The sequence below is a fragment of the Mya arenaria genome, chromosome 9, assembly GCF_026914265.1.
Source record: "Mya arenaria isolate MELC-2E11 chromosome 9, ASM2691426v1".
In the NCBI taxonomy this organism is placed as follows: domain Eukaryota; kingdom Metazoa; phylum Mollusca; class Bivalvia; order Myida; family Myidae; genus Mya; species Mya arenaria.
Genome location: NC_069130.1, coordinates 6,657,144 through 6,669,931, shown reverse-complemented (window position 1 = coordinate 6,669,931; position 12,788 = coordinate 6,657,144). Strand labels below are relative to the sequence as shown.

General features: G+C 37.9%; 1 protein-coding gene across 1 annotated transcript; it reads left to right on the top strand.

Moving 5' to 3' along the window:
• The first annotated feature begins 8,420 nt into the window (after window positions 1-8,420).
• On the top strand, window positions 8,421-12,296 carry LOC128202868 (uncharacterized). Its single transcript, XM_052904028.1, has 3 exons — window positions 8,421-8,690; window positions 8,868-8,990; window positions 12,222-12,296. The coding sequence occupies exons 1-3, from the start codon at window positions 8,421-8,423 to the stop codon at window positions 12,294-12,296; spliced, it is 468 nt and encodes a 155-aa protein (XP_052759988.1).
• Window positions 12,297-12,788: the final 492 nt, after the last annotated feature.

Sequence of the window (12,788 nt, the reverse complement as noted above, 5' to 3'; positions counted from 1 at the left end):
AACAAGCGATTAAAACAGGCTAAATGGGGATACATTTTTTCTCAATACTGATGAATCATAATAATGGAGACACCTTTTTAAAACTAGCAATATTTAGCAAACACGTCCTGGCATTATTTATATAGTCCATGCATATTACCACTGTCTATGTTTCAACTGACTAAGTAAATAATTTCTCATCCTTTGTTTAAAATGTGTTCTAATATTATTATAGCATTGCACCATTCACTGGCAATGTATCAGTTATATTATGTTTTCTTACTTACCATTCATATATAGTTATGCGTATGAGGGTGTATTGGTAGATTAACAATTATTATTTTAATCAATTATAATGCTTCAAAGGTAGTTTTTCATGGTTTGTTAAATGCACGTTTCACAGATTTGTTTTTATTTCGAAATCAAGTGTGTCCTAAGGAGTGTTGAAACAAAGATGCTGACGGCCGCAAACTCTTCAACAAATGTTGATTTATGCTCAAATATCGTCATTGAAGTCCGCGATTTAAAAAACAACAACAACCGTAAGTATCGTTATTCAACAGAAGGCTTTATCGTGATTTGTCGAGACATTATCACGTATGCTACCTATGTATTTAATAAAGGTGAAAGTATCCATCAATTTAAAATGAGTCCTTGAGGACGTGTGGTAAGTTGTCAGTTTAAAAAAAAGATCTTGCCACTTCCGACTTAAGTTCGCTCCCCACTAGTCACTACAACCAGGTATTGTATACGTTAATTGTAAAAGCAACTGCAATTTCGGTATCAAGGGGTAAAATAATTATAATATAAGTGTTTGCAGATGCAGTATACAAGGTAAACTCACCTTTGGTCCAAAAACATGAGCGAGTACCTTTAACGTCAAATATGTATTTCTTTGTTTTCTGATTACCAGTGAAGTGCATTAATGCATATATATTAAAGAATTCGAGAAATCCCTGGGTTAAACTGCTTAATTGAAATTACAACGCGATCTACTTGCAGCGTAGTGAAATGTAACCGACCTTATACATCCGAGGCAATCTCCGACGCAGTGATCCCCCCTGACAAGCAGACTAGATGGTAAGGCTTACATGAGCTTGTATAGCTGTGTTTCAGCTGGTTTTCATTTTTTCCACCGGATAGGATAGTGTGTTTTTTCCAAAAAAAAATCAATTGTTAAGTTGCATTGAGGTTAAAAAAGTATTTAAATAAAGACAATTTTCAATATGTTCCGATATTTAATATGTTTACATGATTTGCATGTTGGCAGTGATTACTGTACTGTTAGGGAATTAACACTGCGTGGAGGTTGTTTTTGATGAAAATGACCGAGGTGCAGTGAATGATCGGCAGAATGACAGGAAACTACATCTCACTATTTCCGCAATTAAAATGCAATAAATAAATCTGGGTCAAAACGTGCATTTTAATAAGCCAAAATGCAGTACCTTAAAGTGAAATACGCAACCACAGGATGGGATTTACATACATATATCATTTATCATAAATTTGACAGTCCTCAGTATATATTAACAATGTTGTTCCATGCTTGTTTGAGCTGTATACCTCAGTTATTAACCTTACATAAAATACTAGTATATATCATTAATAGCGTCTTGGGTTACTGAATAAATTATTTAGGTTGTTAGGGACATTTGAATTTATTTCTTAAACTGCATTAAAAAGCGTTTGGGTCGATAGTTTATTTCCTAAATGCGAAAACAACAATCATGTAATATTTTGATGTAAAGGGCCGCCGTACACCATACCATGTAGTTTTGCTCCGTTGACGTCGCCGTACGCCATACTGTACAGACCTGTTCAGTTGACGTCGTTGCACACTGTAACATACATACCAACTCAGTGCACGTCACCGTACACCGTACCGTACAGTCTTGCTCCGTTGACGTCGCCGTACACCGTATCGTACCGTCTTGTTCTATTGAGGTCGCCGTACACCGTACCGTACAGTATTGTTCAGTTGACGGCGCCGTACACCTTACCGTACAGTATTGTTCAGTTGACGGCGCCGTACACCGTACCGTGAAGTCTTGTTCTGTTGACGTCACCGTACACCGTATCGTACAGTATTGTTCTGTTGACGGTGCTGTACACCGTACCTTACAGTATTGTTCAGTTGACGGCGCCGTACACTGTACCGTACAGTCTTGTTCTGTTGACTTCGCTGTACACCGTACCTTACAGTATTGTTCAGTTGACGGTGCCGTACACCGTATCGTACAGTCTTGTTCTGTTGACGTCGTCGTACACCATACTGTACAGTATTGTTCGGTTGACGGCGCCATACACCGTACCGTACAGTCATGTTCATTTGACGTCGCCGCACATCATACCAAGCAGTCTTGCTCAGTTGAAGTCGCCGTACTCCATATCATTCATATTTGTTCAGTTGACGTCGCCGCACACTGTACCGTACATCCCTTTTTCACGTCGACGCCTACCGTACTGTACATTCTTGTTCAGTTTACGGCGCCGTACGCCGTACCGTGAAGTCTTGTCCCATTGACCGTAAACCGAACAGTCATCTTAAGTTAACGGCGTCGTTATCCGTACCGTACAAATTTGTTCAGTTGACGGTACCATACACTGTACCTCGAAGTCTTGTTTAGTTGACCTTGAACCTTACAGTCATGTTCAGTTGAAGTCGACATACACCGTACCGTTTAGACCTGTTAAGTCGCCGTACACCGTATCATAAAGTATTGTTTAGTTGACCGTACACCGAACCGTGAAGTCTTGTTTAATTAAACTTGAACCATACCCTACAGTCTAGTTAAGTTAACGTCGCCGTACACTGTTCCGTGCTCTCTTGTCAAGTTGATGTCGCCGTACACTGTACCGTACAGTCTTGATAAGTTGACGTCGCCGTACACTGTACCGTACAGTCTTGATAAGTTGACGTCGCCGTACACTGTTCCGTACAGTCTTGATAAGTTGACGTCGCCGTACACTGTACCGTACAGTTTTGATAAGTCGTACAGTCTTGATAAGTTGACGTCGCCGTACGCTGTACCGTACAGTCTTGTTAAGCTGACGTTGCCGTACACTGTACCGTACAGTCTTGATAAGTTAACGTCGCCGTAAACTGTACCGTACAGTCTTGTTAAGTTGACGTCGCCGTTCACTCTACCGTGCTGTCTTGTTAAGCTGACGTCGCCGTACACTGTACCATGTTGTCGTGGTCATTTTGCCGTATACTCTACCATACATTGTTTTAGCAGTTAGCAGTTAAGTTCAAGAAATTTACTCTAAGAACTCTCAATAAGTATGCCTTAAAACACTTCGCTGGGAATCAATTTGTACTAAGTAACAACAACTACACGTTAAAACACTACAATTAATTACAGATTATTAGCATTAATCTTACGAAGTATTTTTTACTTATTTACGGTTCGTCGTAAGGCGGAGATGACCGAGGTGTTCCGATTGAACGGAGAGCAGCATTACGACACTCTCTCGCGATTATACAAAACGAATTCAGCGTCTTTTATACCTTGCATCCAGGTAAGACCACATATGATTTAATGTTTGATGAGAACACAAACAGCTGCCCCTAGATTACTATATCAATGTTTTGTAAATACAACATTGTAGGTATATTACGCAATAATTATATATAATGTTGTTGTATATACATTAACACATTTACGTCATTTATAATTACACGAACAATCCAAAGAACTGAAATATGTTTCTGATTAGTTTTGACCTTACGGGCATTAGCCAAAACTGCTGATGGGTTTTTGTCATTATCTTTGGTCGTACTTTTGAAAAGGTAGGTGCGAAACGTCTTGACATATATGCAATGATAGGCATTCATGACTTACTGAAGTAACGGACAATAAACATTGGAGATAAAATAACCCCTTAGATAGTGCCTGGCCAAATAAACTCTACAGGGAACCAATTCACGATCGATAAGGGAAAAGCTGTAAGTATAAGGGCGCTTTCATGATTTTTCATCAAGTTATTATTGGCCTTTTATTCTTAATTGTTTGTTTTACGAACCGCTAGGATTAAGCATGTTTGTAGGAGGAGAAAAACACATAATCTTATTTCATTTGTTTGGTAGGAAAAGAAAGGTTTGTTTATTATACTTCAATTCTAGTCGTGAGTTATTTCGTATACGATCTTTTGAACGTATACATGGAATATTATATTTACACCTCAACTTCCATTCCTTAAATGAACTGCCTTTCAGCAACTGCGTTCATCAATCGATGAACGCAACATCTTCGGATATGTTCGGATCGTAATTCATTGCATAACAATATACATGCAAGCTATTAATCTTGTTATTGGTTGTATTGTGTCTGCAGGTCCCGTAAAATATAGATCAACATTTTTAAAAGTGTGAGTTTATTATATTTTTAATATATTGGTACCAGAAGTGTTTCAATTTTACGTTTTAAAGTGATTTCAAGTGGTTGATCTTTTCCCACGTTATTGTGACGTCATTTGAAAAGAATGTTTTCGGTTATAGTCGGGTTGTTCTATTTACAGAATAGGTAATAACGGATTACTGAAAGGTTTTCTTAAATGAAATGAAGTATTTTTTTAACAATTCTTGAATGAAATAATGAACTATTGGTGTAAATATTAGGAATGAATTGCGGGGTTGATGGCATTATCGGGGATATGAACGCAATTGGGTTGGTCCACACACATTGACCAACCCAATTGCGTTCATACCCCGATTATGACATCAACCCCGCAGTTCATTCCTTAAATATCTCTGTGAAATACCTTCATTTGTTCGTATTGCTGCTGTAAAATAACTTGTCAAATGGAATATGTCAGTAAACAACAGTATTATGGAGACGACTTAGGCGAAATAAATTTGTTGTTTGTTTCCGGTGACCCGACCTACGGTAATATTTGCATCCGTCCCTATTTTAATTGCCGGTAAAAAATCTGACCGCTTATTTTTTTTCTCTTTTTTGGAATAATATTCTGATGTTTTGGCACCCAGAGTCAGAATGACATTACAACAAACCCTTTTTTTAAATGTAAGAAAATTATTACCTACCCTACTCTTTAACTTTTAACAGTAAAGTCGGGATCAAATGAGGTTTTGATCAATTATTTAGGGTTTATTGTCCGACACCCAAAAAAAATATGTTTGGTCATATTTCCAGCCAATGGAGGTGAAACAATTGACGAAGGAGCTCAACACACTTGTACACTCTCTTTTTCGACACTTGGCTCAGAATCATCTTCGAAGGCGTGATTGCAACAAGTTTGTGTTCAGTGATGAATCATGCTTTAACTTATTCCACACTGATGGGACACGATTCAACAGCAACGTCATTCTGGAGCTAAATATATATACATTTGAGCTTAATACGTGTATACATATATATAACATGTGAAACCATTTCAATATCCGGTCGAGTAAAAGTAGTATACAACTCTAAAGGTAGCTTCCGTTGTATACTGGTCAGGACGTCCGCCTGCTTAGCGTTAAGTTGAAAGTTCGAACCCCAAGGAGCCTTCTTCTGATAAAGCTGGTTGCTGACAAAGCAGCTAGTTAAATCATGGGTACAGATTGCTCGGTAAGCAAGCCGAACAAATGGGGTTTCTCCGAGTTCTCCGGTTTCCCCCACAAACAAAGACAACACTCGCGCAACATCGCAGCAACAAGAGTGACATAGCAGAAGTTTAAGTTATAAGTATATTCCATGACCGATAGAGTAAGATTATTAGTATCTATCATGTGTTTCCGGTACGGATAGAAAAATCCGACCCGAGGGCTGCCGAGTTACCGGTCACGCAGCGTGCCCGAGGGTCGGATTTTTCGATCCGGACCGGAAAAACATGATTGATATTTTTTCTTGCATACCCTAAATTATGAATTTGTGGAAAAATTGACGTAGAAAACGCACTTTTGTACATTTCACCAAAAAGCGCGTGCGACGTTGTGAACTGACGTCATAAAGCGCAGTTATTTAAAATCACTATCGATGTTAAATAGTTCCTTTAAAAATCGCGCTTTTGCGATTATTTCTTTTCAATTTTAATATAAATATCTATCATGTGTTTCCGGTACGGATTGAAAAATCCGACCCGAGGGCACGTGCGTAAGCCGGTAACGAGGCTTGCCGAGTTACCGGCCACGCAGCGTGCCCGAGGGTCGAATTTTTCGATCCGGACCGGAAAAACATGATTGATATTTTTTCTTGCATATCTATATTTATCAATTTGTGGAAAAATGACGTTGAAAACGAACTTTTGTACAATTACACCAAAAAGCGCGTGCGACGTTGTTTACTGACGTCATAGAGCGGAGTAATTTTAGATAACTAAAAATAGCGTATTATACGATTATTTATCTTCAATTTTAATTAAAAGTCTTGCAAACAAATATATTTGATTGCGCTTTATTAAAATGGCATAATATATTTTTCATAAACCATACAATAAATGAAATAAGAAGTGGCGCGTTGTTGCGCGTGACTCATCTTACATGGGGTATGTAAGATGGGTTTTTCAAGCACTGGTCACATGACCGGAAACACACGTCCGGTATGCAAGAATTAAAAGTATTGTATACTTATATTTTTGATTCCGCTTTATTAAAATGGCATAATATATTTTTCATAAACCATACAATAAAAGAAATAAGAAGTGGCGCGTTGTTGCGCGTGACCCATCTTACATGGGGGGTGTAATATGAGGTTTTCCAGCACCGGTCACATGACCGGAAATACACGTCCGGTATGCAAGAAAATAATATCTGTCATGTGTTCCCGTTTCGGATAGAAAAATCCGACCCGAGGGCACCTGCGTTGCCAGGTAACGAGGCTTATTTTGTGAAGTTAATGTTAATGGGACTCGTCAATTGAAATCGCATAACTATGGTTACATTTAGTGTTTTATAATAGAATTGAAAGCATTACGTCACAGCGCGTGAGTTTTCCAGCACGGCTGAAATCACCGGAAATGCCTATCCGGTGCGCTAGAAAAGGTTCATCCCTTCCGAGCGGAAGGTTAAGATTATGGTTTGCTATGCTTGACGCATATAATTCGTGCCAAGACAACCTATATGCCGCGAAAAGGCAGGTTCATGTCGCATAAAGCTCTTCTTTGCACAATAATGAATTCGTAATTTACGAGTCCTACTTTTAGGTTGTATTAAATCAAAATAAACTCTGAACAATTGCCGTGCCTTCAACATAAAAAGATAACAAGAAAGATAACTCTTACCTATTTTACTAAGTTGCTTCCCTTGTGTAACGTATATTTAAACGCTAAAATAACAAGTACAGTGCTTTGTAAATTGAATGAAGTAGAAATAACATATTACAATGTTTTAGCGATCGTTGTAAAAATAACTCTTGAACTCTTGAACTATTATCCTTTCAACGCTGCCGACAAGGACTTTAGCACAAATAAACGGTAAAATCATTTTAAAGCTGCACTCTCACAGATTGAACGTTTTTTGCAAATCTGCGCTCTGATTATTTGTCAGCAATCTTTTATCATTGCTTTGCAGATATTTACGCAAAAATTTGCTCTTTCCAGGACAAAAAATAAAAAAGTTAAGTCTGTGAGAGTGCAGCTTTCAACAAAAACACAGATAATAAAAAACAATATCTAAATTGTGTTCTTCACAAAAAGCCTTCATTGACAAATGTTTTTTGTTTTATTTTTAATTCGTTTGAAAAGCTTAGTTATTGATTTTATTGGGAAAAATCAAACGACACAAGATCAGTGCAACCAAATAGACGAAGGATATGACAGTATACCGACCCCGATGTTGATGATCAGTTTATCACCGCACTGATCAGTTATATGGTCAAATATATGGTCATCTACGCTGACCATCGGCTTCAGGACAAAAGAGCAATGACCTGTTTGTTGTTTTGGTCCACAAAGTAAAAGTGAATCAACAATACAACGTTTCGGTCCAAATTGAAAGACATGTTTTTTTTCTGTGATATAGTGTATCAGGCCCCAATTTCTCGAAACTTCTTAAGTCCCGTATAAAAGGATTGAGCTAAGCTCACTTTTTTTGTTTTTCATTATTTTATAATATCAACTTCTTCTAGATTTTTTTTATACTTTTGATAGGAAATACCTTCATGATAATCGCAATTAACCATTTTTTATTCATCAAAATTCAATTTTAATATGTATTTTGGCTAATTTAAATAAGCTTCTTAAGCCTGTTAAGTTTAAGAAGTTTCGAGAAATACTGAACACTGTTAAGGAAATGATAAAGCGTTTAAAGCCGATATGGGGAGGCGTTGGTACTAACAAACACTGTCAATAAGCCGAGACTTTTGTTTATTCTTGTACTGTGTGTGTAGTTTGTGTATGTTTACTTTGTGTCTGCCACGAGTGTGCTATGTGTGTTTACTTTGTGTCTGCCACGAGTGTGCTATGTGTGTTTACTTTGTGTCTGCCACGAGTGTGCTATGTGTGTTTACTTTGTGTCTGCCACGAGTGTGCTATGTGTGTTTACTTTGTGTCTGCCACGAGTGTGCTATGTGTGTTTACTTTGTGTGAACTTTGTATGTGTACGTTGTGTGTATTTACTTTGTGTCTGCCACGAGTGTGCTATGTGTGTTTACTTTGTGTCTGCCACGAGTGTACTATGTGTGTTTACTTTGTGTGAACTTTGTATGTGTACGTTGTGTGTATTTACTTTGTGTCTGCCACGAGTGTGCTATGTGTGTTTACTTTGTGTATATTTACTTTGTGTCTGCCACGAGTGTGCTATGTGTGTTTACTTTGTGTATATTTACTTTGTGTCTGCCACGAGTGTGCTATGTGTGTTTACTTTGTGTGTATTTACTTTGTGTCTGCCACGAGTGTGCTATGTGTGTTTACTTTGTGTGTATTTACTTTGTGTCTGCCACGAGTGTGCTATGTGTGTTTACTTTGTGTGTATTTACTTTGTGTCTGCCACGAGTGTGCTATGTGTGTTTACTTTGTGTATATTTACTTTGTGTCTGCCACGAGTGTGCTATGTGTGTTTACTTTGTGTATATTTACTTTGTGTCTGCCACGAGTGTGCTATGTGTGTTTACTTTGTGTGTATTTACTTTGTGTCTGCCACGAGTGTGCTATGTGTGTTTACTTTGTGTATATTTACTTTGTGTCTGCCACGAGTGTGCTATGTGTGTTTACTTTGTGTATATTTACTTTGTGTCTGCCACGAGTGTGCTATGTGTGTTTACTTTGTGTATATTTACTTTGTGTCTGCCACGAGTGTGCTATGTGTGTTTACTTTGTGTATATTTACTTTGTGTCTGCCACGAGTGTGCTATGTGTGTTTACTTTGTGTATATTTACTTTGTGTCTGCCACGAGTGTGCTACATGTGTTTACTTTGTGTATATTTACTTTGTGTCTGCCACGAGTGTGCTATGTGTGTTTACTTTGTGTATATTTACTTTGTGTCTGCCACGAGTGTGCTATGTGTGTTTACTTTGTGTATATTTACTTTGTGTCTGCCACGAGTGTGCTATGTGTGTTTACTTTGTGTATATTTACTTTGTGTCTGCCACGAGTGTGCTATGTGTGTTTACTTTGTGTGAACTTTGTATATGTACGTTGTGTGTATTTACTTTGTGTCTGCCACGAGTGTGCTATGTGTGTTTACTTTGTGTATATTTACTTTGTGTCTGCCACGAGTGTGCTATGTGTGTTTACTTTGTGTGAACTTTGTATATGTACGTTGTGTATATTTACTTTGTGTCTGCCACGAGTGTGCTATGTGTGTTTACTTTGTGTATATTTACTTTGTGTCTGCCACGAGTGTGCTATGTGTGTTTACTTTGTGTGAACTTTGTATATGTACGTTGTGTGTATTTACTTTGTGTCTGCCACGAGTGTGCTATGTGTGTTAACTTTGTGTCTGCCACGAGTGTGCTATGTGTGTTTACTTTGTGTATATTTACTTTGTGCCTGCCACGAGTGTGCTATGTGTGTTTACTTTGTGTATATTTACTTTGTGTCTGCCACGAGTGTGCTATGTGTGTTTACTTTGTGTGAACTTTGTATATGTACGTTGTGTGTATTTACTTTGTGTCTGCCACGAGTGTGCTATGTGTGTTTACTTTTTGTATATTTACTTTGTGTCTGCCACGAGTGTGCTATGTGTGTTTACTTTGTGTGAACTTTGTATACGTACGTTGTGTATATTTACTTTGTGTCTGCCACGAGTGTGCTATGTGTGTTTACTTTGTGTATATTTACTTTGTGTCTGCCACGAGTGTGCTATGTGTGTTTACTTTGTGTGAACTTTGTATATGTACGTTGTGTGTATTAACTTTGTGTCTGCCACGAGTGTGCTATGTGTGTTTACTTTGTGTCTGCCACGAGTGTGCTATGTGTGTTTACTTTGTGTATATTTACTTTGTGTCTGCCACGAGTGTGCTATGTGTGTTTACTTTGTGTATATTTACTTTGTGTCTGCCACGAGTGTGCTATGTGTGTTTACTTTGTGTATATTTACTTTGTGTCTGCCACGAGTGTGCTATGTGTGTTTACTTTGTGTGAACTTTGTATATGTACTTTGTGTATATTTACTTTGTGTCTGCCACGAGTGTGCTATGTGTGTTTACTTTGTGTGAACTTTGTATATGTACTTTGTGTATATTTACTTTGTGTCTGCCACGAGTGTACTATGTGTGTTTACTTTGTGTGAACTTTGTATATGTACTTTGTGTATATTTACTTTGTGTCTGCCACGAGTGTGCTATGTGTGTTTACTTTGTGTGAACTTTGTATGTGTACGTTGTGTGTATTTACTTTGTGTCTGCCACGAGTGTGCTATGTGTGTTTACTTTGTGTGAACTTTGTATGTGTACGTTGTGTGTATTTACTTTGTGTCTGCTACGAGTGTACTATGTGTGTTTACTTTGTGTGAACTTTGTATGTGTACGTTGTGTGTATTTACTTTGTGTCTGCCACGAGTGTACTATGTGTGTTTACTTTGTGTGAACTTTGTATGTGTACGTTGTGTGTATTTACTTTGTGTCTGCCACGAGTGTGCTATGTGTGTTTACTTTGTGTGAACTTTGTATGTGTACGTTGTGTGTATTTACTTTGTGTCTGCCACGAGTGTACTATGTGTGTTTACTTTGTGTGAACTTTGTATGTGTACGTTGTGTGTATTTACTTTGTGTCTGCCACGAGTGTACTATGTGTGTTTACTTTGTGTGAACTTTGTATGTGTACGTTGTGTGTATTTACTTTGTGTCTGCCACGAGTGTGCTATGTGTGTTTACTTTGTGTGAACTTTGTATGTGTACGTTGTGTGTATTTACTTTGTGTCTGCCACGAGTGTGCTATGTGTGTTTACTTTGTGTGTATTTACTTTGTGTCTGCCACGAGTGTGCTATGTGTGTTTACTTTGTGTGTATTTACTTTGTGTCTGCCACGAGTGTGCTATGTGTGTTTACTTTGTGTGAACTTTGTATGTGTACTTTGTGTATATTTACTTTGTGTCTGCCACGAGTGTGCTATGTGTGTTTACTTTGTGTGAACTTTGTATGTGTACGTTGTGTGTATTTACTTTGTGTCTGCCACGAGTGTGCTATGTGTGTTTACTTTGTGTGAACTTTGTATGTGTACGTTGTGTGTATTTACTGTGTGTCTGCCACGAGTGTACTATGTGTGTTTACTTTGTGTGAACTTTGTTTGTGTACGTTGTGTGTATTTACTTTGTGTCTGCCACGAGTGTGTTATGTGTGTTTACTTTGTGTGAACTTTGTATATGTACTTTGTGTATGTTTACTTTGTGTCTGCCACGAGTGTACTATGTGTGTTTACTTTGTGTGAACTTAGTATGTGTACGTTGTGTGTATTTTCTATCCATCTATCTATCTGTCTGTCTGTCTGTCTGTCTGTCTGTCTGCCTGCCTTCCTGCCTGCCTGCCTGCCTGCCAGCCTGCCTGTCTTATGAGTATTCTATGTGCACTTTGTGTGTGTTCTATGTGTATATTATGTGTATTCTACGTGTACTTTTTTATATGTATTATATGTGTACATTATGTGTATTAAATGTTTACATTATTTGAATTATATGTAATTATTTGTGTGTTTGTTGGGCGTATTTGCGTGCGTTTACTTTATGCGTGTCTTAAAGTCTGACGACCAAAAACCGCTTCTTACAACATTTTGCAAACAAGAAAATGTATTTTCAAAATTATTTAAAAAGTAACAAACACACATAAGCAACCGTCCATGATTCCCATGCTCGTACACCAGAGCGGTGATGCTATGCGTACACCATTTAGATTTATCATTACCAAACCTCTGAAGAATGAGAATGATGAATACTAGCTGACAACGCTTTGTCCATTAATTGGACCGCGTCAAAAAAATACCATGACTTTCGTCTGATTTACGTCAATGATATTTTAGGCGAAGATAACAACACAGACATCAAGCCACTTTCCAAGGTTACTAGGTGGCATGAAAAACATTTTCCGTATATTTACCATGACGTTCGTCTGTTTTGCGTCAATTGAGATACGCAACACAGATAGGGTATACATTTTGAACGATTTCCGCGTCGATAACGTCCGTTGTCCCGATCAGAAGATCTTTAATTCTTGCTACATTGCCCGAGGGTAAAACAAACGGACCTTAAATTTCATGGGAGTGGATTTCGTCACGTGACTGACATAAAACTAAAGCAGCTCTCTCATAGATTATGGCCCATGCAAAGACGATATAGATATCGTATATTACCAGTAAAGTAATGCAATTCAGACAACTGTTCTACACATAAGGCCAAAGCGCTAGTATTCAAAGTAGTTGTTAGGAAAACCT

Bases quoted from the DNA above. Each gene is read 5' to 3' on its own strand.
- LOC128202868 (XM_052904028.1), top strand. From the start codon at position 8,421: ATGTGTGTTTACTTTGTGTCTGCCACGAGTGTGCTATGTGTGTTTACT. The intron at 8,691-8,867 runs GTATATTTACTT...GTCTGCCACGAG, and splicing joins GCTATGTGTGTTTACTTTGT to TGTGCTATGTGTGTTTACTT. The intron at 8,991-12,221 runs GTATATTTACTT...CTCGTACACCAG, and splicing joins GCTATGTGTGTTTACTTTGT to AGCGGTGATGCTATGCGTAC.